A 19,877-nucleotide genomic window follows, 5' to 3' on the forward strand; every position below is an offset into this window, starting at 1 on the left:
GAGTTTGGGGGGTGAAAATGATGACACCCCCAAACCTCAGGGGGGTAAACTGAAATTAATCCTTTTTATATTTAATCACGAAAGAGGTAATTGTATTACCTAAAAATTAACAGTGTGTGAAGGAAGCACAAATATATAGAATTTACAGAATGAGGTCTCACAAACAGGGACATTCAACTGACCTGAATTTAGATAAATTGAAAATCCTGACAACTGATGAGAAGATTACAATTTGTATTCCCTTTGAATAAGAAGCGGCTCAGATTGTTGGAATATTGTTTAGCCTGCCTTCATATTCTTCACGGGAATAAACTGCAAGCAGAACATCATGCAAATAAACATATTAATATATAGGGAAACTAACCCAGAAGCAAAAACATGATAGAAACACAACCCCCCCCCCCCCCCCCCCCCCCCCCCCCCCAAATAAAAATAAAAACAAATGCCACAAAATTGCATGCAATCCGACAATAAACATAAATGTATAATTTAAACTAACCATATTGCATAACTAATCTCATTTGAACTAAGAAGCAGCAACAATATTTATTCAAATACCTGAAATTGAACAGACACATAAACAATTAATTAACCAACCCCGAACGCAAGCCATAAGCCAATTACAGAAAACGCATAGCAGGTGGAAGAGTTCTTGGTCAGTTCTATCTTGAATCTGAGCCCTGATGAACTTTCAACAAACGATGAACAGATTAGTGTTTAAAGAAGATGCTCTGCAATGCTGGTGAAGGATTACACAATGATAGTGGTCGGGGTTAGGTGATATATACACCGCAGCTAAACTCTACACCTAGAAAGAGTTTGTTACGTGTAAGGAAACTGTTTTTTCCTCTCCTTAGGGGGCAACTAAGCAAAAGTCAGGAGCAAACAGAACTAACTCTTAGGTAAATGATAATTCCCTTCTATTCTCCCAAAATTCAATCACTCGATCAAACAGTTAGGAAAACCAAAGCACCAAAATTTCGAAATTTGAACTGAGCCCTAAATTACGATACTTTAGCTATTGAGCAATTAAGTAAGCATTTCTAACAATGCTTCCCGCAATTTGCATGAAACAAATAAAAATTAAACACGATCCCAATTTCATAATCGGTAAAAATGTAAACTTGGCTGGGATTTTGCAATCCCAAATCAAATGAGTTATTGGGTTTATAATTGGGAGGGATTGAATTAAAATTCATGGTGTGCCCTAAATCTAAATACCTGAGACGGATGAAGCCCTAAAGCTTGTTCGTCTGCTTCTGTTTTCTGCAAAGCCCAATCCAGTTGCAAAGTGTCTGTGACTAATGAGAAGCCAAAATGGTGCACAAAGTTGGAAGCTTGGAAAATCGATTCTAGAGTATCCCAAGACCCGTAAGAAATTGTGAATTAAACCACAAAAATCCCCTTTAATCATCGATCAGGAAAAACTTGTAATTGAGGCAGACAGAAAGGGCAAAAGCGCCACTTCATTTTTTGCACCAGCTATGTGATAGCCATGGTACCAGTGAAGACCTAGGGTTTGTGAAGAAGAACACGAAGATGGAGAAGAAGAGGTTTTGAGAGAGAAAATGAATACTTGTATATTAATTCTTAACACTTCGTTACAGAAAATGAGGAAGGGATTTGCTATTTATACATCACGTAAAAACTCACTACACACAACTAACTAATTAACCTAATCAGCTAATTAGTGACTAATTAACTAACTAATTGATGAAACAGACTACTTAATAACTGGAGCCAGCTGGCATTAGGCACGTGTCTACATATCTTCTGAAGCTTCCAGACTTTCTGGTAATCAACTAACAGAACTGTTAACACCCCTCCTCAAGCTCAGCTAGGGTAACTAGTCTGAGATTGATACAATGAGTGCGAAAGATTGGTGAAGGTAACCCTTTTGTCAAAATGTCTGCAGTTTGTTCTGTAGTAGACACATATTCAAGGCACAAATCTTGACGTTGAACACGCTCACGAACAAAATGAAAATCATTATCCAAGTGTTTAATCTTAGAATGAAACACTGGATTTGAAGCTAGAGCCAATGCAGACAGGTTATCACACTTAAGTAAGGGAGCTCTAGGAATTGGTACCTTCAGATCACAAAGCAAATGTCTAATCCAACTGATTTCAGCAGCAGTATTAGCCAAGCTTCTATACTCAGATTCAGTTGAACTTCGAGACACACTACCTTGTTTCTTTGACTGCCATGAAACTGGACACATACCAAGATACACTACAAATCCAGTGGTTGAACGTCTTTGAATAACCTCTCCTGCCCAATCTGCGTCACAAAATGCCTTGACACAAACTGCATTGTTAAGAGCATTAGCTGAGCTGTAAAACAAACCTTTATGAGTAGTGCCATGTAGATATCATAGTATCCTCTTGACTGCACCAAAGTGAATATCTGTAGGAGTTGTCAGAAACTGACAAACAGTGTTTACAGCATAAGCAATATCTGGTCGTGTAAAGGTGAGATATTGTAGGGCTCCTACAATGCTTCTGTACATAGTTGGATCTTTGAGAGGCACACCTTGATCTTTTGTCATTTGATAGTGAGGAAGACAAGGAGAACTGCAAGGTCGAACTGTATCCATTCCTGCCTTTACAAGAAGATCATTAGCATATTTAGCTTGACTTAGAAAAATTCCTTGCTTGATTCTAGTAACTTCCAATCCCAAAAAGTATGTTAAAAGACCAAGATCTTTCATGTCAAACACCATACTCAACTCAGATATAACTTCATGAATTCCTGTGGTATCTGAACCAGTTATCACAATATCATCCACATATAGTAATAGTGCTACCATTCCTGCAGAGGTATGTCGAACAAAGAGACTTGGATCAGAGTGTGAGAAAACAAATCCCAAGCTTGGTAGGAAACTTGTGAACTTCTCATTCCAGGCTCTCGGAGGTTGCTTTAAGCCATATAGAGATTTCTTTAAGAGGCATACATAATCAGTGTGTACTGGATCAACAAAACCCTGAGGTTGAGCCATATAGACTTCTTCTTTTAAATCTCCATGTAAGAAGGCATTTTTAACATCCAACTGTCGTAATTCCCAATTGTTCATAGCTGCAAGGGCTAGAATAACTCTCACAGTACTGTGCCTGACAACAGGACTAAAAGTCTCATCATAATCTAGACCTTTAGCTTGACTGTATCATTGTGCAACCAACCTAGCTTTGTATCTTGAGATTGAACCATCTGGATTCTTCTTTATCTTATATATCCACTTACTCCCTACGATATTTCTATCTGCTGGACATGGAACAAGAGACCAAGTTCCTTGTTTCTGTAATGCTTCAATCTCCTCGAGCATTGCATTATCCCATTCTGGCTTGCCTGCAGCAGATTTAAATGATTTGGGTTCAATAAACTCACTGATATCAGCAACAGCAGTGAAACCACTAAAAAACGGATACTCAGCATAGAGCTTCTGTTGTGTAATGGCAGAGAAACAATAGTAATCCTCAAAAGTCTTCGGTTTTATAATTCCATTCTTGGCTCTAGTCAACATAGAATGCTCATTATAGTTTTGATCCATAATGAAATTGATGTCCTGAGGTAAGTCCCCAGCTGCATCAAAGGTTCCTCCATACTGTAGTACATTTAGCTCATTTGCATTGAGGCCAGTAACAACTGGAACAGCATTCAGGGCATCTTCTGCATTCTCATGACCATCTAATGTTGTGTTTGCACTAATTTCCTGAGACTGAGAACCATTTTCTTCCTGAGGTGCTTCCTGAGGTTGAGAGTCTTGAATAAGAGAGTCTGAAACATTATCAACTGCATTACCATCCACAGAAATGTTAGCTCCAATACCAATAGCTTCCTGAGGTTGAGAGGCTTGAGTAATAGAGTCAGAAATATTATCAACATCCACAGAAATGTCAGCTCCAACACTTGCAGCCTCAACACCAATAGCTTCACTCATATCCCCCTGCAACTCAGTGAGGTGAGCAGGGAGTGACACATCAACTGTGGGTGAGGAAGGCTGCACATGGGTAGAAGAACTGGAATAACCAGGGAAGAAAGTAACTGGATCAGTCTCTGCAGAAGGAGATGTGGAAGAAGATAAAAATGGGTATGTGGTCTCATCATGAACTACATGTCTGGACATCCATAGTTTGGTTAGAGCAATGCTGTAGCAAAATACTCCCTTATACCCTAAAGCATAGCCTAAGAAAACACATTGAGTGGTTCTAGGATCAAGCTTGTCATGAGAGTAGGGTCTGAGATAGGGATAGCAAGAAGAGCCAAACACCTTAAGCTGGGACACATCAGGAGACTTGTGAAATAAAAGCTCATATGGAGAAGTCATGTGCAGTGACTTACAGGGCATTCTGTTGATGAGATAGCATGAATGAGCAACACTATGAAACCAAAACTGCTTAGGAAGACCTGCAGTAGACATCAAAGAAATAGCTGTTTCCACAATATGTCTGTTCTTTCTCTCAGCAACTCCATTTTGCTGAGGAGTATAGGGACAAGTAACATAATGTATGATTCCCTTGGAAATCAGAAAATTATGAAAAGCTTTGCTATTAAACTCCCCTCCACCATCTGTTTGAAATATCTTGATTGTTGAGTCAAACTGAGTTTGTATAAAAGCATAGAACTGAACAAATTTGGCAAGAACATCAGATTTATTGATAAGTGGAAAAATCCACACAAACCTTGTACAATCATCTATGAATGTAACATAATATCGATATCCCTCTATAGAGAGGTTTGGGGCAGGTCCCCAAACATCAGAATGCACCTTGTGAAATGGTACAGAAGAATGAGACACTGACTCAGAGAAAGGTAGTCGATGCATCTTGCCTTCTAAACAAAAAAAACAAAGAGGAATAGAAGCTAAACTAGGTGGCTTTATTTGAGAATTAGAGAGCATCTTGATCATCACAGGTTGAGAGGGATGACCTAAACGCTGGTGCCAAATGGGAAAAGATGCTGAAGAACCAACTAGAGCAGTGTGAGACAACTTGTTTATGGATGAGATTTGTGGTGTCTTGAAGAGAAACAGTCCCTCTTCACTACTCTTTCCTTGATAGAGAACTGCTTTTGTTGCCTTGTCCTGCACAGCAATATCACTCTCATCAAGAGTTATGAAGCAATTGTTATCTCGACATAGCTTTGTAAAAGATAGCAGATTCATGGCTAGACTAGGAACATGGAGGACTTGATTCAATTTTAAAAGATGATTAGCAGGTTTAATGTAGCTAGAACCAATATGAGCCACATTCAAACCTGCTCCATTGCCAATAGTGATCTTGTTATCTGCAGCATAAGGTTGAGCAATAGTTAAGTTTCTCAGATCAGAGGTCATGTGATGAGTAGCACCAGAATCACCTATCCAGACTTCATTATTATTTGAGGAACCAGATGCAGCAGAAGTTGAAGCTCCATTGCTAGGATGAAAGCCACCAGGAAAGTTTGATGTAGAATCATCATTTGGGACCAAGTATCCCCCATAAGATTGCTGAAAGGCACCACCATGACTTCCATTATTCTGTGCAATCAGTGCAGCAAGTGAAGCAGGTGGTTCAGTGCCTTGATAAGCAAAATTGGTTCTGTGAGTACAATTCAAAGCAACATGGCCCTTTAATCCACAGATCTGACAAGTAGGAATAGACAAGGATGGATGTCCAGCAGGAACATCGGATCTATAGAAACAGTTAGCAGCAGTATGACCCTTCTTTGAGCAAATTTGGCATTCAGGAGATGATCCATTGCTATGAATTGGAGGTCTAGTCTGGAGTTGAGTGGCTTGCTGCTGAGGTTTGTAATCAGGATTCTGATAGCAGGTACTAGTGAGATGACCATGTTTGCCACAAATCTGACATTTATGAACTTTGAAGCATGTATCCACAGTGTGACCTCTCTTTCCACACACTTGACACTCAACCCCAGCTCCATTGTGTTGTGCATCCTTTACTTTCCCATCACTCCTGTTGTTCCATGCTCTATTTTCTTTCCTGTCACTCCTTGATTCATCTCCACGAGCTACCATGGCACTTAGGGTAGAGCTGAGTGAGAAACTGCCTTCAATACGTCTTTCTGCAGCAAGCAATTGAGATCGGAGATCACGAAGTGTGATCTGTGTTTCTCTGCCCTCAATAACTGTTCTGACAATAGAGTATTCTTCAGGTAGACCATTTAAGATCACAATGATAATGTCTTCTTCTGGGATATTAACTCCAACAGAAAGAAGTTGATCACGAGCATTCTTCACTTTCTGCAGGTATTTCTCAATAGATTCACCACCTTTCCTCATAGTTTGTAACTCAGTTTTAAGTTGCATAATGTTCACTCTTGAAGCAGCAGAGAAGCGTTCTTGAAGAGCAAGCCAAGCCTGCCTAGATGTCTTGCAACCAATGATCACATCGACAATATCCTCATCCAAAGTAGCCATAAGCAAACTCATGAGAGCCATATCTGTCTGCTTCCATGCATTATAGGCAGCAGTTTCTTCATTGGTAACCTGACCTTCAGTAGTGAGAGCATAACGTGGTGGAGGTATCTCTGTGCCATCATAATACCCAAAGAGTCCATTGCCAGCAAGAGTTGACTGAAACTGGAAGCTCCATTTTATGAAGTTTCTTTCACCAAGTCGAATAGTAATGATACTCAACAATGAGTGTACGTCAGAGTGAGTAAGTCCAGAGATTCTTTGAGGTGCCATAATCCTGTGCACGCTTTCAAAAATCCACTTCTTTCAGTAACAACAAGAATTAGCACAATGATCTTCTCCAAAATATAACACTCTAATTTGCTTCAATTATCTTCGAGCAAGCAACATAACCTTGATTCACTAATTTGCTTGAATTAGCACAACAATCTTCGTCAAAATATAGCACAGATTCTCTAACACCCTTGTATAATACTCAACTTTCTTCATACAACTATGATTTTGCTCAGATTTTTCACTCTATCTACCTACCAACACTCTTCAAGCAATTTTTCACTCAATTTACTACTGCAACACTGCTCAAATTTTGCAAATCACACTACAAACATAGCTCAATCACTATAATTTTCGCTCTAACATTAACTTTGCTCCAGAAAGATACTAGCTCATATGTTTATCTCAAGAAGATAGCTCAAAACACACAGATCTGAATTATTGAAGAACAAGAACAAGAGCGATTCACCTGAAAATTCAATCGAACACTAGAGAGGGTAAGAATCGAGCTTCGATGTAGCACAGCAGTAGATCCAAGCTTTGAGGACGATCAAAGCCTCAAATCGCTTAGATGTTTAGCGAGGTTCCAAAGAAAGTCGATGCTTCAAGATCCGAATTGAGAATTGAGATTGCACTAAACAATGGATACGGAAGCATGAATCACAGGTCCTGGATCTATGAGAGCTCTGATACCATGATAGCCATGGTACCAGTGAAGACCTAGGGTTTGTGAAGAAGAACACGAAGATGGAGAAGAAGAGGTTTTGAGAGAGAAAATGAATACTTGTATATTAATTCTTAACACTTCGTTACAGAAAATGAGGAAGGGATTTGCTATTTATACATCACGTAAAAACTCACTACACACAACTAACTAATTAACCTAATCAGCTAATTAGTGACTAATTAACTAACTAATTGATGAAACAGACTACTTAATAACTGGAGCCAGCTGGCATTAGGCACGTGTCTACATATCTTCTGAAGCTTCCAGACTTTCTGGTAATCAACTAACAGAACTGTTAACACTATGAACAGTAAACCGAGCTATGTATAATTTTTTAGACCTGCCTGGGCGCTTTCATTTGGGAAGGAAGGAGAGGAAGAATGAAGGAGAGGAGGAATGTGAATGCGATGAGATCGGCGGTGGTGGTGCTCGGAGCATTGGCATTTGGGTACCTAACTCTGCAGCTCGGATTCAAGCCATATCTTGAAAGAGCCCAAATTGCTGCTGACCAATCTGAGCTTTCTTCTTCCTCGGAGCAACTACAACAAGAACAAGAAGAAGAACAACCCAACTCGAGCTCAACCCGCCAGTTCTAAGTAAGTAAGACTCAGTATCTAGATAGCTATAACCCACTGATTTTACTTTTTGTGCTTTGTTTTTCTTACCGTTGCTAGTTAAAGATTGAGGCTTTGTGGATATTGGTTTCTTGCTGACCAAGAGAGGCATTGAATTGAACTTGATTTCTGGGATTTAGTACTCTTTATGATGGATTTGGATTTATAGAAGATGAAAATATTAGCTATGGGACGGGGTCTTAGTGGGTTTTAGTCATTTAGTGCTATGCATTTGGAGGCTTGGCTGCATATTGAGAGTATTTGGTTCTATATAAAACTAGAAAAATTTGGTTCTGATGTTGATGTGGGTTTATAGTTCTGTATGATTCCTCTGAAAACTTGTGTATCCGATGAGTTTCAAGTAAATTTCAGGTTGATGAACTAAAGTGGGCTTTTGCTCCATTATGAGTCTCAGGCCAAATTCATTGTTAAAAGTTAGCGATGCATTGCATTTGAAATGCAAGTTAAGTTAAGAAAAATAATGCTCATTTCAATTGGATATGTGGTTTCCATATCTCACCTTCATATTCTCTATGCATAAGATTGATTTGGTAGGTGCGTAGGAATAAAATGATACTTTTTCAGAATTTAAATGGATAAGGAGCAGTATTCAAATTAGACTCTCTTGCTTCCTTAAAAATCTATATTGACCAGATCCTTTTTGAAAATGTGTTTAGTAAACATATTTCTCAGTCTCCAGCAAACCCTTGTATAGCATCTCCTATGTTAGTAGTTCAATTCCAATTCCAGTTCCAGTAAGCACCCTATTTTTTGCTTTATTCTGTTTAACTATGATTATGCACAATGCACCAGGCTTTATTAATTTCAGTATTGTGCGTCACCACCCCTTTAGCTAGTTTTTGATAGACTATCGTATGACAATACTGGTAGTCATGGGGTGAACAGTAATTGCTGTGTCAACATGCATGGGGCTTAACTTCTTTTCTTTTTGTTTCTTCTTGAAACTGTGTAATATTACTACACATACCATAGTTAGAGCAGTTTGTTTGCTCACATATTTTTGTGCTCCTACTCCCTTGTAATTGTGACTGAACCAGCGGTGTCCCATGTCTCCCATCCCAGTTCATTTCCCACGCAATTACCCTAAATTGTAAACCTTTGTTGAAGTTAACAAAGTTAAGTGATTACCTTGTGGTCTTAAACTAATGTGTGATCTATATCAATTGGGTCCCATGGTGTTCACTGTTGTAGTGATTTTTTTTTTAAAGTTAAATAAGTAGACTAATAGAGTTTCTAGGTTATACTAACAAGTTTCAAGGCGACAGATTGAATTTGAAAAAACGGAAATGATCCAAGTTCTATGTGGTGTAGTATATGCCTTATTTACTGTGAACAGAAGGAAAAGCAGGACAAGATAATGGTATGAGGGAAGCAGTTGATTAAGTTGAGCATTTGATCATCACAGATTGGTATTAAGTTTTTGCTCTCAAAACTAATGCTATAGGGCCTACACCTTGCTTTTTGGAGCTTGAAGGGTTTGGACATTCTTTGGTTCCTCACTTTTGATAAAGGCAGCAATTTTTTAATTTTAATTTTTATGTTTAATTTTGTAATTTTTTTTATATTGCAGTGGTGTACATATGGCCCTTGATGATGATGATGGGATCAACTTATTGATAGTGGTTTCAAAAGCTTTGTAGATATAGTTTTCTTCTGTAATAGGGGGTTGTGGGTCAGGGAACTTGAATCTCATGCATTGAATAATTTGAATTGCAGTTCTTGTGATATCCAAGTTTTAAATGACATTTGGTAATGATATCTTAAGCTTATATTAATGGCAGGGTGAACTTCACTTCTTTGAAGCTTTAGTGCCATTTACATGTTTCGATAGTTCTTATTGTCACCTATTACTCTGCAAACTTGTTTGCTGCTTGTGGATAATGACATCTATGAAATTCTGATGTTATGATATAGATGACTGTCATGATTCCCATTTGGTGCACATTTTGTAGACTCACATGTTGTTTATTCCACTATTGATAGATACCTATGAATAGTCTAATGTACCACTGTTGATGCTGATCAGTGATCACATGTTCAAAACTTGAAACTAATGTCTTTACTTCCTATTTCATAACTATTCTGTATTTCAAGTCTTTCATTTGAAAACTTTTAGTTTATAACATAATCACATAGTTTCAACTTTCAGCCCTACTCCTTCGTAATTGTGGCTGAACCAGGTCTCCATCCTAGTTCATTTACCCACACTACCATGAAATTTAAAGCTCTGAGTGGAAGTTCATTTGCTCATCCTAGTGTTTGCCAGCTGTTGTAGTGATGTTCTTTTAACGAGCTATTTAGATAGACAAATTTTTTGCAATCATATTATACTAAGAAATGTTCAATTGATGTAGATGGGCCAGCGAGGAAAATGGACAAATAACGAGGCGGCAGCTGATGATGATTGTGAGACTAGTCTCCAATGCTTTTCGGACAGTTTTGTATGAATTTTCCTTAATTGAGCAGTGTGTGAGTGAGGGGAATTGGAATCTGGTGCATTGAAGTAGAATTGCTAACATATATGTATGATTACTGAATCCCAGTTGTAGACAATACTTAATGGATGGCACTGCATGAGATGGATTGAAGGCATGGCAAAACATGGCATTTATGTATTATGTTTTTGGTTGGCGAGAAACTAATAGGTAGGTTATAATAAAATTCAAACGGTTAAATGGTTTAGCCAATTAAATGGGAAACCCCTTTTTCGCACGTAAGGTTTAAGGTAATGGGGACCCTCGCACCCGACCCTGCAATAAATGAGGCATTTTAACGTCCCCTTGCACTTTGCAAAATTGCAATGTAAACATATAACCCGCCCCTGCAGCCAGCAATGCCAAATGCGGGACAATCCCTGTGGGTTCCTATCGCGCAAACCGTGTTCTTTGGGGTGGACTCGGTTTTTGTTACTAACCGCTAACCAAACCGATGGCTTTTCTTTTCCATTTGAGTTATCGATGGAGTGAGTTTTATCTCTCTTTCGTAAGTCCCATTCTTCTCTTTGGAGTAATGCTAGGTGAACCACCTTTTGGGAAACCACCTAGAGCCCACCTTAGGTGGCAACTTATTTGTCGTATCCATATCATTAAAGCATAATTTCTTATTTTTATATTTCTATGTTTTCTTAATTACAAAAATTCCTTTTTTTTTCTTTTTTACTTTCTTGATTTTGTCTAAACCCTATTTTTTTTTTTTTTGTGATATTATCTGGGCAACGTCTTCTCTATCAGACGTTGTTTTCTTTTCTCCTCCTCTCACCCCTCCTCAACCCTCTCACCTCTTCTTCAATTGATCAACGCCTTCTCAATTTGATCTCGGTTTCCTCACAAGTATCGTCAACAAACCCTCTGCCTAAACGTGGTTAGTTTTTTTTTTTTTTTTCTTCCTAAGTATGAAATACGAATAGCATAGCTTGTTCAAAATTAGGGTTTAGGGGGAAGTGGATTTGAATTAGGATTTGATCAACACATTCTCAGTCTGATTTTAGTTTCCTCACAAGCATTGTTAATAGAGCCTTTGCCCATTCTAATCGTGTTTCATACTCAGGAAAAAAAAAAAAAAAAAAAAAGAACTAACCACGTTTAGGTAGAGCGTTTGTTGACGATACTTGCGAGGAAACCGAGATCAAATTGAGAAGGCGTTGATCAATTGAAGAAGAGGTGAGAGGGTTGAGGAGGGGTGAGAGGAGGAGAAAAGAAAACAACGTCTGATAGAGAAGATGTTTGCCCAAATAATATCACAAAGAAAAAAAAAAAGGTTTAAGAGATAAAATCAAGAAAGTAAAAAAGAAAAAAGAAAAAAAGAAGGAATTTTTGTAATTAAGAAAACATAGAAATATAAAAATAAAAAATTATGCTTTAATGATATGGATACGTCACATAAGCTGCCACCTAAGGTGGGCTCTAGGTGGTTTCTCAAAAAGTGGTTCACCTAGCATTACTCTTCTCTTTGAGATTGTTGTTCTTCTTCTTCTACTTCCCTACTTGTAGGGCAGTACTAGAGGCAGAGCTTGGGTTTTCAGGTGTCTCCTTGAACTTGGAGATAGACACTATCTATAGACAAATTAAGATATGTGGTTGTTTTGCTAGTAGTGATTGCACCACAAATATCTATTCGTTTCGATTTCAATTCAATTTGGTTTAGTGCAGTTTATTGGTTTGTGGTTCTAAAAAAGTCCGCCCTTACGTGTGCCCATCGCTATACAGGATGCAAGCTTCAGAGATATGCTTGGGAGCACTTGTCTTGTTCTATGTCGGCATTAGAGATCTCCCTTACAAGAAAACAATGATTTAGGTATATTAGATTCTCATTGTTGTGGTACATTTTCGAGTAGGCAATCCTTTTCCCCTCTCTTCGTACGTAGCCAACCATGTCACAATCATGATGCTGAAAATTTATTCACTAATTAAAAGAATCAAATCTAGTGAAGCCATATTCCATTCAATCTTTGCTCCTCAACCACAGAAGAATCATCATCTTCATACGTACCATATTTCACTTCAAAACTCTAGAGATTATTGGGGTGACATTATTTGTTGGCTAAACAACAAATCTAGTGAGAGTTCTTCTGCCATGTCTAATGATGAAAAACAATATATCGATACTCTAACGGAATAGGGAGAATTCGTCGATCTAAAAGTTGGACGGAAAAGGGAGAATCCGTCGATCCAAAAGTCGAAAACCGAACAATGTGATTAGTATGGCAGTTGTAGTCTTGGATCCAGTTAAGCTACAATCTGGGCAACCCAAAACAGAAAAACCATAGCATACAAATGATTATGAACATGGCGTGTACGTTATTCTGTTTGTGCTTCTGTTCCGTCCCAGACAAGTGCCACGTGAGTTAAGGTTTCAACCTCCTCCTAGATATATATTCGATGGAATCCCACGAATGAAGTTTTACACCAGAACCACATTCACATATAATGTAAACTATTCTTAGTTTATACCATCTTGTTGGGTAGAGAGCAATGCTAGCTATCTTGTATTAATAATTAGATCAAATCTCAGATCCTTAATTTACCTTCTAATTCCTTGCTTTGCCTCCATGTGTATTCCTTGCTTCCCTTCATTCAAAGCACTTGAGCTTGTGTTTAGACTTTAGATTAGAGTATCAAAGAAAGCTTGGGATGGAAAGTGGCAAAGTGCATTGCATTGACATCTTGTACTTGAATATTGATCATTCAAACAAAAGCATCAAAGAGGTCCACTTTTTAAATATAATTTCAACCCCGCTGTCTTGTGTGTAAATCAAGTTTTTATATCATCAAAGCACATAACTTTTGCATTTGAGAGGTGAGGTAGATTCCAGGAAGTTGAAGCCATAATATGATGGAAATTTTGGTCTATCATTTTGTCATAGTTTTTGTTTTATCTATCACTTGGCAGGTACCTATAGATATGAGAATAACAAACGAATATGTCAAAAAAAAGAAAAAAAAGAGATAACAACAAAGGAAAAGAGAGATATTCTAATGAGGACTAGTTGAGAACTTTTTTATGAGACTCATTTTTTCAATCACATTTCCACAAATCAACTGTTGGTTTTTAGATATTTATGTGTAGGTCATTTATGTAATTTTTCAACCAACTTGAAAATTGCTAAGGCATTCATAATCATGATTTATCAGTTATGAACATGAACGGTTGACAGATTTGATTCGTTCATGTTTGACATATTTGATTCGTCCATTGATTTAATCTAGTTCGGTACCTTAATGATTAGTAATTTAGAAGAAAAGTTTCAAAAGTGATCTACTCATGCATACATAAACATCTAACGCTTGATTTGCCATAATGTAATCGAAAAGTTGGTCTTTTAAACCGTTGATTATAAAGTCTTCAGCTAGTCCTCATTTTAATGATCTTCATTAAAAAGACTCAACAATAAAATAGATTAGTGTGCTTTTGTCATTAATCCAAATCAATCCTCTTTTTTAAAAATAAAAAGAATTAATTGGCATGCGGATTGAGAGTATGCATATAATAGTAGATATTTGGATTAAGTTTATAGTTTGTGTGAGCTGTACACAGTTCATAACCACCGTGGAGGTCACATTTAGGTTTAAAACTCACTAGCATAATGTGATGAGAAAGTTAGAATTGATAGGAGTGGGGATATTTAAAAAATAAATAAATTAATACTGTATACCATTAAATCCTCCAACTCGTAAGTTAGTAACCTCTCACAAACTACCTTAAGTAACATTTCTTAACCATGGTCCCAAAATTCACGAATGCGATCGAGCTAACTCACAAGTCACAACTACATGCAAAGAAAGCTACCTCCCCGATAATCAGGTTAAGGTTTAATTATTGGTCATCTCTATGTGTGTTCATACTTGATTGAAATTAGAGTGTCTAACATGCGCCTCACACAAAGAAAAATGAACAAGAAACCCTGATCAATATTGCACAACTAAATATCTAAGTTAAATTCAAGTTCATCATTAGCATTTAGTAATTTGTTAGCAAAATTGTACTCATCACCATCCCTTTTTAAGGTATTGCTCGCTTCTCTCATTATCATAAATTCATAATTGAGCTCATCACTACATACTTATTTAAAAAAGAAAGTCTTAATTAGATAAGATTATGAGAGAATAATGCTAAAAAAAAGTCATAATTGGATAAGGTTATGAGAGAATAATGCTAAAAAAAAAGTCATAATTGGATAAGATTATGAGAGAATAATGCTTCACCATAATTAACGGTAACCATCAATTCTCCCTCTCACCATTTTTAAAATTAACTCCTGTAAATCAAAATTTAAATTTGAAGTTAATTTTCTTTTCATTAAAAAACCCAATAAAAAATTTGATCCTTTTTTTTATCCTCCCAAAATTTTGATTTTCGAAGAATAATAATTATTACAGCTTCAGCCTTTCCAGCCGCAGTGGGCGTCCAGGATCATCCCCCACGCTCCACATCCCCTGCGTGCACCACACGACCCAAACACCGTCCAGAGTTTATTTACCCCACTCGTGGGACCCCACATAAGAACATGGCCGTTACCCACTTTCCTTCCCCACTCAAACCACGACTTCAGTTTGTCACGAGAAAAGCTTACAGAAATTCTTGCGTAGGGGCTGCCGCACCACGTGGCGGTGCGGCCCTCCAATCAGAAGAAAGATATTTTCCCTCTTTTCCGAAACCGCCCCTGGTTTTAATGTGAAATACCCAAAATACCCCCCTTCTTGGGCACTGATTGGGCCACCGCACTGCCGCGTGGTGCGGGTGCCGTACGGAAGTCTCTCTCGAAAGAGAAGCTTAAACCCCTTCTTCATCTTCTTTCAAAGTTTGGAACTTTGTTTTTTAACCAGAAGCATATCAAAGTGTTTAAACCTCTCCAAGTTTGATTTGGTAAGAAGAGACTAAAAAGGGAAAGCATATTTAACCTCCGCCATGAATGCTGCTTTGCTTCCTTCACACCCATCCAACTCTCCTTTTTAAGCCCCCCTCATTCAATTACTGATCTACCAAGCAAACCCCAAAACCCAATACGGCAGTTTTTATTTGACCCCATATTGGCTTTGAATGAATGCCACTACCCAAGTCCCAAAATCTGAGCCTGAGTACTCAATGTCTAAGGACCCATCTGAGCCTGACCTTGAAGCCATGCCATTCACTGAAGCTTTCAAGAAGTTCAAGCGGTTGAAGCTGTTTGAGCCCTCTTTGGGGGTCCTGGGATTCTTCTTTGTGTCTGTGTGTGTGATTCTGTGCTTCTTTTACTTGGATTACAGAGCTGTTGCTAAGGGGTTTCGGTTCTCCGGTCAGTCGGAGCGGTTCACGTGGTTGCAGAGCAATGAGTCTAGCAAGGATGTCAGGGTTGAGTTTCTTGCGGAGGAGGGAGGTGTTTGTGACGTGTTTGATGGGGATTGGGTGTGGGATGAGTCGTACCCTTTGTATCAGTCCAATGGATGCCCCTTTTTGGATGATGGCTTTAGGTGTAGTGAGAATGGCCGTCCTGATTTGTTTTACACAAAGTGGAGATGGCAGCCCAGAAATTGCAACTTGCCCAGGTACTTCAGTTTTTCTTGTTAGTACTTTTTGATTGCATATTTAAATTGTTTGGTCTCTGAGAAAGAGAAACCTGAAATTGTGTGATTCCAAGTGTATGGTAAAGCTCAGATGGTTGAATAGTTCATGGTTGTAGTTGGCTTTGCAGGAACTAGAAGTTTGATTAGTGTTGAGTTAGGTTTCCATGTTTACAATACTCGAATTAGATAGTATTCCATTAACATGTAGTGGTGAACCTTTTTCAGCGTGAATGGAGGTTATTGTGATCGTTTGGAAAATGACCAGCTTGATAGTGACAACCATTTTTAGTTCGCGCACCTTAGAATTCTAGTGGGTATGCTGGTGATGAATAATGATAAGGTTGAATTTTAGGGTCATCTGAACTTTGAAGTCTACTGATGCATGTATTCTGTCTCTTCTTTTGTACTTTGATGTATGTATGTATGTATGGTGGTTGGAATTTTCATGTGTGGTCTTCTCATTTTTGTTCTTTCTTACAAGTTGAATTTCTGATATTGTAGTGCTGTTTGAACTTTGAAGTACCCTAAAAAAAATTTTTATCTTTTGTTTTGTAACTTGTATTGAATGGATGGTGATGTAAAGTTTTATTGTGTGGTACTCATATTAGTATTCGTCCTAAAATTCGTTTGATCAACTTTCAGCTTCCCTGGATGAGAAAAGTTAACACTTGATATTTGATCATCTTAGTTATGTATCTAGGATTTACTTTTCTTTTTGAACAATAGCAGACGATGCTTTACGAAAAACTTAAGTAAAAGATATATTGTTATCCTCAAAACATTAGATCAGTCCTTATACAATCAGCTAACATAGGTACCCTGATCTTATGGTTAATAAACAGATTTGATGCAAAGTTGATGCTGGAAAAACTGCGGGACAAGCGAGTAGTGTTTGTTGGTGATTCCATTGGACGAAACCAGTGGGAATCATTCCTATGCATGCTGTCTTCGGCAGTTCCTAATAAGGATTCAATCTATGAAGTGAATGGCAACCCAATTACCAAGCACAAGGGGTTTTTGGTGTTCAAATTTAAGGACTATAACTGCACTGTGGAGTACTACAGAGCTCCATTTCTTGTAGTGCAGAGCCGTCCTCCTTCAGGAGCTTCACAAAAGATCAGAACAACTTTGAGATTGGACCAAATGGATTGGAATTCTGGAAAGTGGAGAGATGCAGATATGCTGGTTTTCAACACAGGACACTGGTGGAATTATGAGAAGACAATAAGAGGGTAATCTCAAAATCTTAATCCTCTTCAGCTACTTAGTAAACTGCACTCATTTGAATTTGGCATAAACCCTTTACTACGATGGATTTGGATTTGGACTAGTTGCATAGTGAATGAATGAAGGATCTGTCAAAGGCGATAGGAGGCGAAGGGTTTGATCCACCCTGAACTCTTGTAGATTTCAATTTGATTGTGGAAAGAAAAAAGATTAATCAATAACTAAACAGATGTTATTAACTAATCAATGAGTCACATCAACCTTCAAATTTTGATTGAGAATTGATGCTAGTGGTGCTGGACTTGGACATTTGGGACTTGTCATATTGAGGGGAGAAAATCAACATGAAGGATCATATTGGGGAAATTAATGGGTACATTAAGCAAAGATTGTGCATTTTTAGGCAACACATGTTTAATCCTGTTTTGGAGTCTTAAAATTTGGTGTGCTCATTATTCCTATTTTTGGTATGAGATTTTCTTGATGGATTAACAAATTCAAATATCTTTTGATCAGGGGTTGTTACTTCCAGGAAGGGGCAGAAGTAAAGATGGAGATGAGTGTAGAAGATGCGTATCACAGGTCCATAGAGACTGTGGTGCGATGGATAGATACTGCAGTAGATCCAAACAGGACTCGGGTTTTCTTTCGAACATATGCTCCTGTGCATTTCAGGTTCGTTTTGTTACTTGAATTCACTTTTCCCTGATGCACTTTTTCTACATGTTCCTTGATGATCATATTTGTTGTAAACATATCTGAAGACTAACGATTTTTAATTAGCAGAGGTGGTGATTGGAGGAATGGTGGAGCCTGTCACCTGGAAACATTGCCTGAGCTAGCCTCTTCATTGGTGCCTACTGACTCTTGGAGTCAATACAGGATAGCCAATGCTGTGCTATCAGCTTTGTCAAATACATCAAAGGCAATGAAGTTCAATGTGTTAAATGTAACGCAATTGACTGCTCGGAGAAAAGATGGACATTCATCTTTGTACTATCTGGGTCCTAAACTTAGCCCTGCCTCTATTCGCCGGCAAGATTGCAGCCACTGGTGTCTGCCTGGAGTCCCAGATACATGGAATGAACTACTCTATGCACTGTTTTTAAAGCATGAGAGGACTAGTACAGTGAATGCATCAACTTATAGCGCGCCGGTATGAATTGGAACAACTCTTTGCTACAATGAAACGCTTCTGCTTGCACAGCAATGGTTCTTAGGGAAAAAAGAATGAAAGAAACAGATAAAGATCAATTTTGTCACGGTTTGGGTTCAGGTTTTTAATGTTGATAGAGAGATCAATATTGGGGGTGCTTTGATTCTTTTGTAGTACAAAATCTCAGCTCTAGGCTGTAAATGGGTTGCAGGGGTTTTTAGAATAAACTTTTAAACTGTAGAGAAATTTTACATAGTGCCTTTCCTTTTCTTTTGGGGTTAAATTATTAACCACCATTATAATTTCTTTTGGAAGAAAAATGTAATTAAAATAGTTCTGTTTATATTTCAATATTTACCCCATCAGTGGAGAACTATGAGATTCATGAGTAAACATTAAGGAATTACAGTTGTTTCCATGTTTTTTTATTTCTTGTGAATGTAGCATGTAAATGAATAATAGTTATGGTATTCTGGAGAAACAGAAGTACCAGGGCAAGTTGAAAAGAAGGAGAAACTGATATGCTGATGTGATGATTTCATTAACATAGAATCGTATCTTTATACAAGTGTGATTACAAGTTGTTCCTACAAGTCAGGAATCTGTTTACTATCTAAAATACATATAAGGAAGGCTACAGCTATTACACAAATCAAATGATAAATCAATCTGCAATAATATGGGAGATATGGCTGATTACTTTCCTTACACTCCCCCTCAAGTTGGAGAGTGGATGTGTTGCACTCCCAACTTGCGAATCATAGGAACAAAGATATCTTTCCCCAAAGGTTTAGTAAGCACATCGGCAAGCTAATAAGCTGATTTCACATACCTTGTGGTCACAGTACCATCTAGAATTTTGTCCCTAATGTAGTGGCAATCCATCTCGATATGCCTAGTTCGCTCATGGAATACAGGGTTGGCAGCAATGTGCAATGCAGCCTTGTTATCACAAAATAGCAGAGCCGGTTCACGGAGGGATAAACTGAGATCTCTGAGCAGATAACGCAGCCAAGTTAACTCACAACATGTTCCTGTCATAGCACGATATTCCGCCTCTGCTGAAGACAAAGATACTGTCTTTTGACGTTTTGACCTCCAAGAAATTAAGGAAGGTCCAAGAAAAACAAAGTATCCTGTGGTAGACCTTTTAGTGACAGGGCATCCCGCCCAATCAGAGTCACAATAAGCCCTCAATTTTAGATCATTGGTGGAAGAGAAAAACACACCTTGTCCAGGAGCACCTTTTAGATAGCGTACTACTCTCAGAGCTGCCTCCCAATGCATTTTTCTAGGTTGGTTCATGAATCTGCTAAGAACATGGACTGCATAAATGATGTCAGGGCGTGAAACAGTGAGATATATAAGTCTCCCAATTAACCTTCTGTACTGTCCAGGGTCTTT

General features: G+C 38.1%; 3 protein-coding genes across 8 annotated transcripts in view; 2 read left to right on the forward strand and 1 right to left on the reverse strand.

Moving 5' to 3' along the window:
• The window catches only part of LOC133712705 (ATP-dependent (S)-NAD(P)H-hydrate dehydratase), a 14,731-nt gene extending 6,397 nt beyond the window's left edge, over nucleotides 1-8,334 (reverse strand). The window contains exons 1-3 of one of the 5 annotated variants that reach the window (XM_062138807.1): nucleotides 1,222-1,363; nucleotides 559-688; nucleotides 183-312 (exon numbers count right to left, since the gene is read on the reverse strand). The gene's annotated coding sequence lies outside the window, so the exon portion shown is untranslated. Of the gene's footprint in view, nucleotides 1-182; nucleotides 313-499; nucleotides 689-1,221; nucleotides 1,364-8,081 lie in introns of those variants that run through there. The other 4 variants (XM_062138808.1, XM_062138809.1, XM_062138810.1 and 1 more) reach the window with 4 other exon arrangements.
• Nucleotides 1,348-10,639, forward strand: LOC133712706 (uncharacterized). 2 transcript variants are annotated; one of them, XM_062138811.1, is made up of 3 exons: nucleotides 1,348-1,482; nucleotides 7,718-8,012; nucleotides 10,406-10,639. In XM_062138811.1, exon 2 carries the CDS (start codon nucleotides 7,797-7,799, stop codon nucleotides 8,010-8,012), a length of 216 nt encoding a protein of 71 aa, XP_061994795.1. In that variant the 5' UTR covers nucleotides 1,348-1,482; nucleotides 7,718-7,796; the 3' UTR covers nucleotides 10,406-10,639. The 2 variants fall into 2 exon arrangements, with proteins under 2 accessions (XP_061994795.1, XP_061994796.1); XM_062138812.1 differs by lacking the exon at nucleotides 10,406-10,639 and adding an exon at nucleotides 9,622-10,375.
• Nucleotides 10,640-15,362: 4,723 nt separating this feature from the next.
• Nucleotides 15,363-18,889, forward strand: LOC133712704 (protein trichome birefringence-like 10). The gene is made up of 4 exons (XM_062138805.1): nucleotides 15,363-16,072; nucleotides 16,933-17,322; nucleotides 17,834-17,992; nucleotides 18,104-18,889. The coding sequence occupies exons 1-4, from the start codon at nucleotides 15,588-15,590 to the stop codon at nucleotides 18,477-18,479; spliced, it is 1,410 nt and encodes a 469-aa protein (XP_061994789.1). The 5' UTR covers nucleotides 15,363-15,587; the 3' UTR covers nucleotides 18,480-18,889.
• The last annotated feature ends 988 nt before the right edge of the window (nucleotides 18,890-19,877 follow it).

The sequence above is a fragment of the Rosa rugosa genome, chromosome 5 (assembly GCF_958449725.1).
Source record: "Rosa rugosa chromosome 5, drRosRugo1.1, whole genome shotgun sequence".
In the NCBI taxonomy this organism is placed as follows: Eukaryota; Viridiplantae; Streptophyta; class Magnoliopsida; order Rosales; family Rosaceae; genus Rosa; species Rosa rugosa.

What these genes read in the sequence shown, in the direction of transcription:
- LOC133712704 (XM_062138805.1), top strand. Translation starts at nt 15,588, where the DNA reads ATGAATGCCACTACCCAAGTCCCAAAATCTGAGCCTGAGTACTCAATG. An exon ending in AGAAATTGCAACTTGCCCAG is followed by an intron (nt 16,073 to 16,932) that starts GTACTTCAGTTT and finishes GTTAATAAACAG; the next exon opens with ATTTGATGCAAAGTTGATGC. An exon ending in TATGCTCCTGTGCATTTCAG is followed by an intron (nt 17,993 to 18,103) that starts GTTCGTTTTGTT and finishes TTTAATTAGCAG; the next exon opens with AGGTGGTGATTGGAGGAATG.
- LOC133712706 (XM_062138811.1), top strand. Translation starts at nt 7,797, where the DNA reads ATGAAGGAGAGGAGGAATGTGAATGCGATGAGATCGGCGGTGGTGGTG.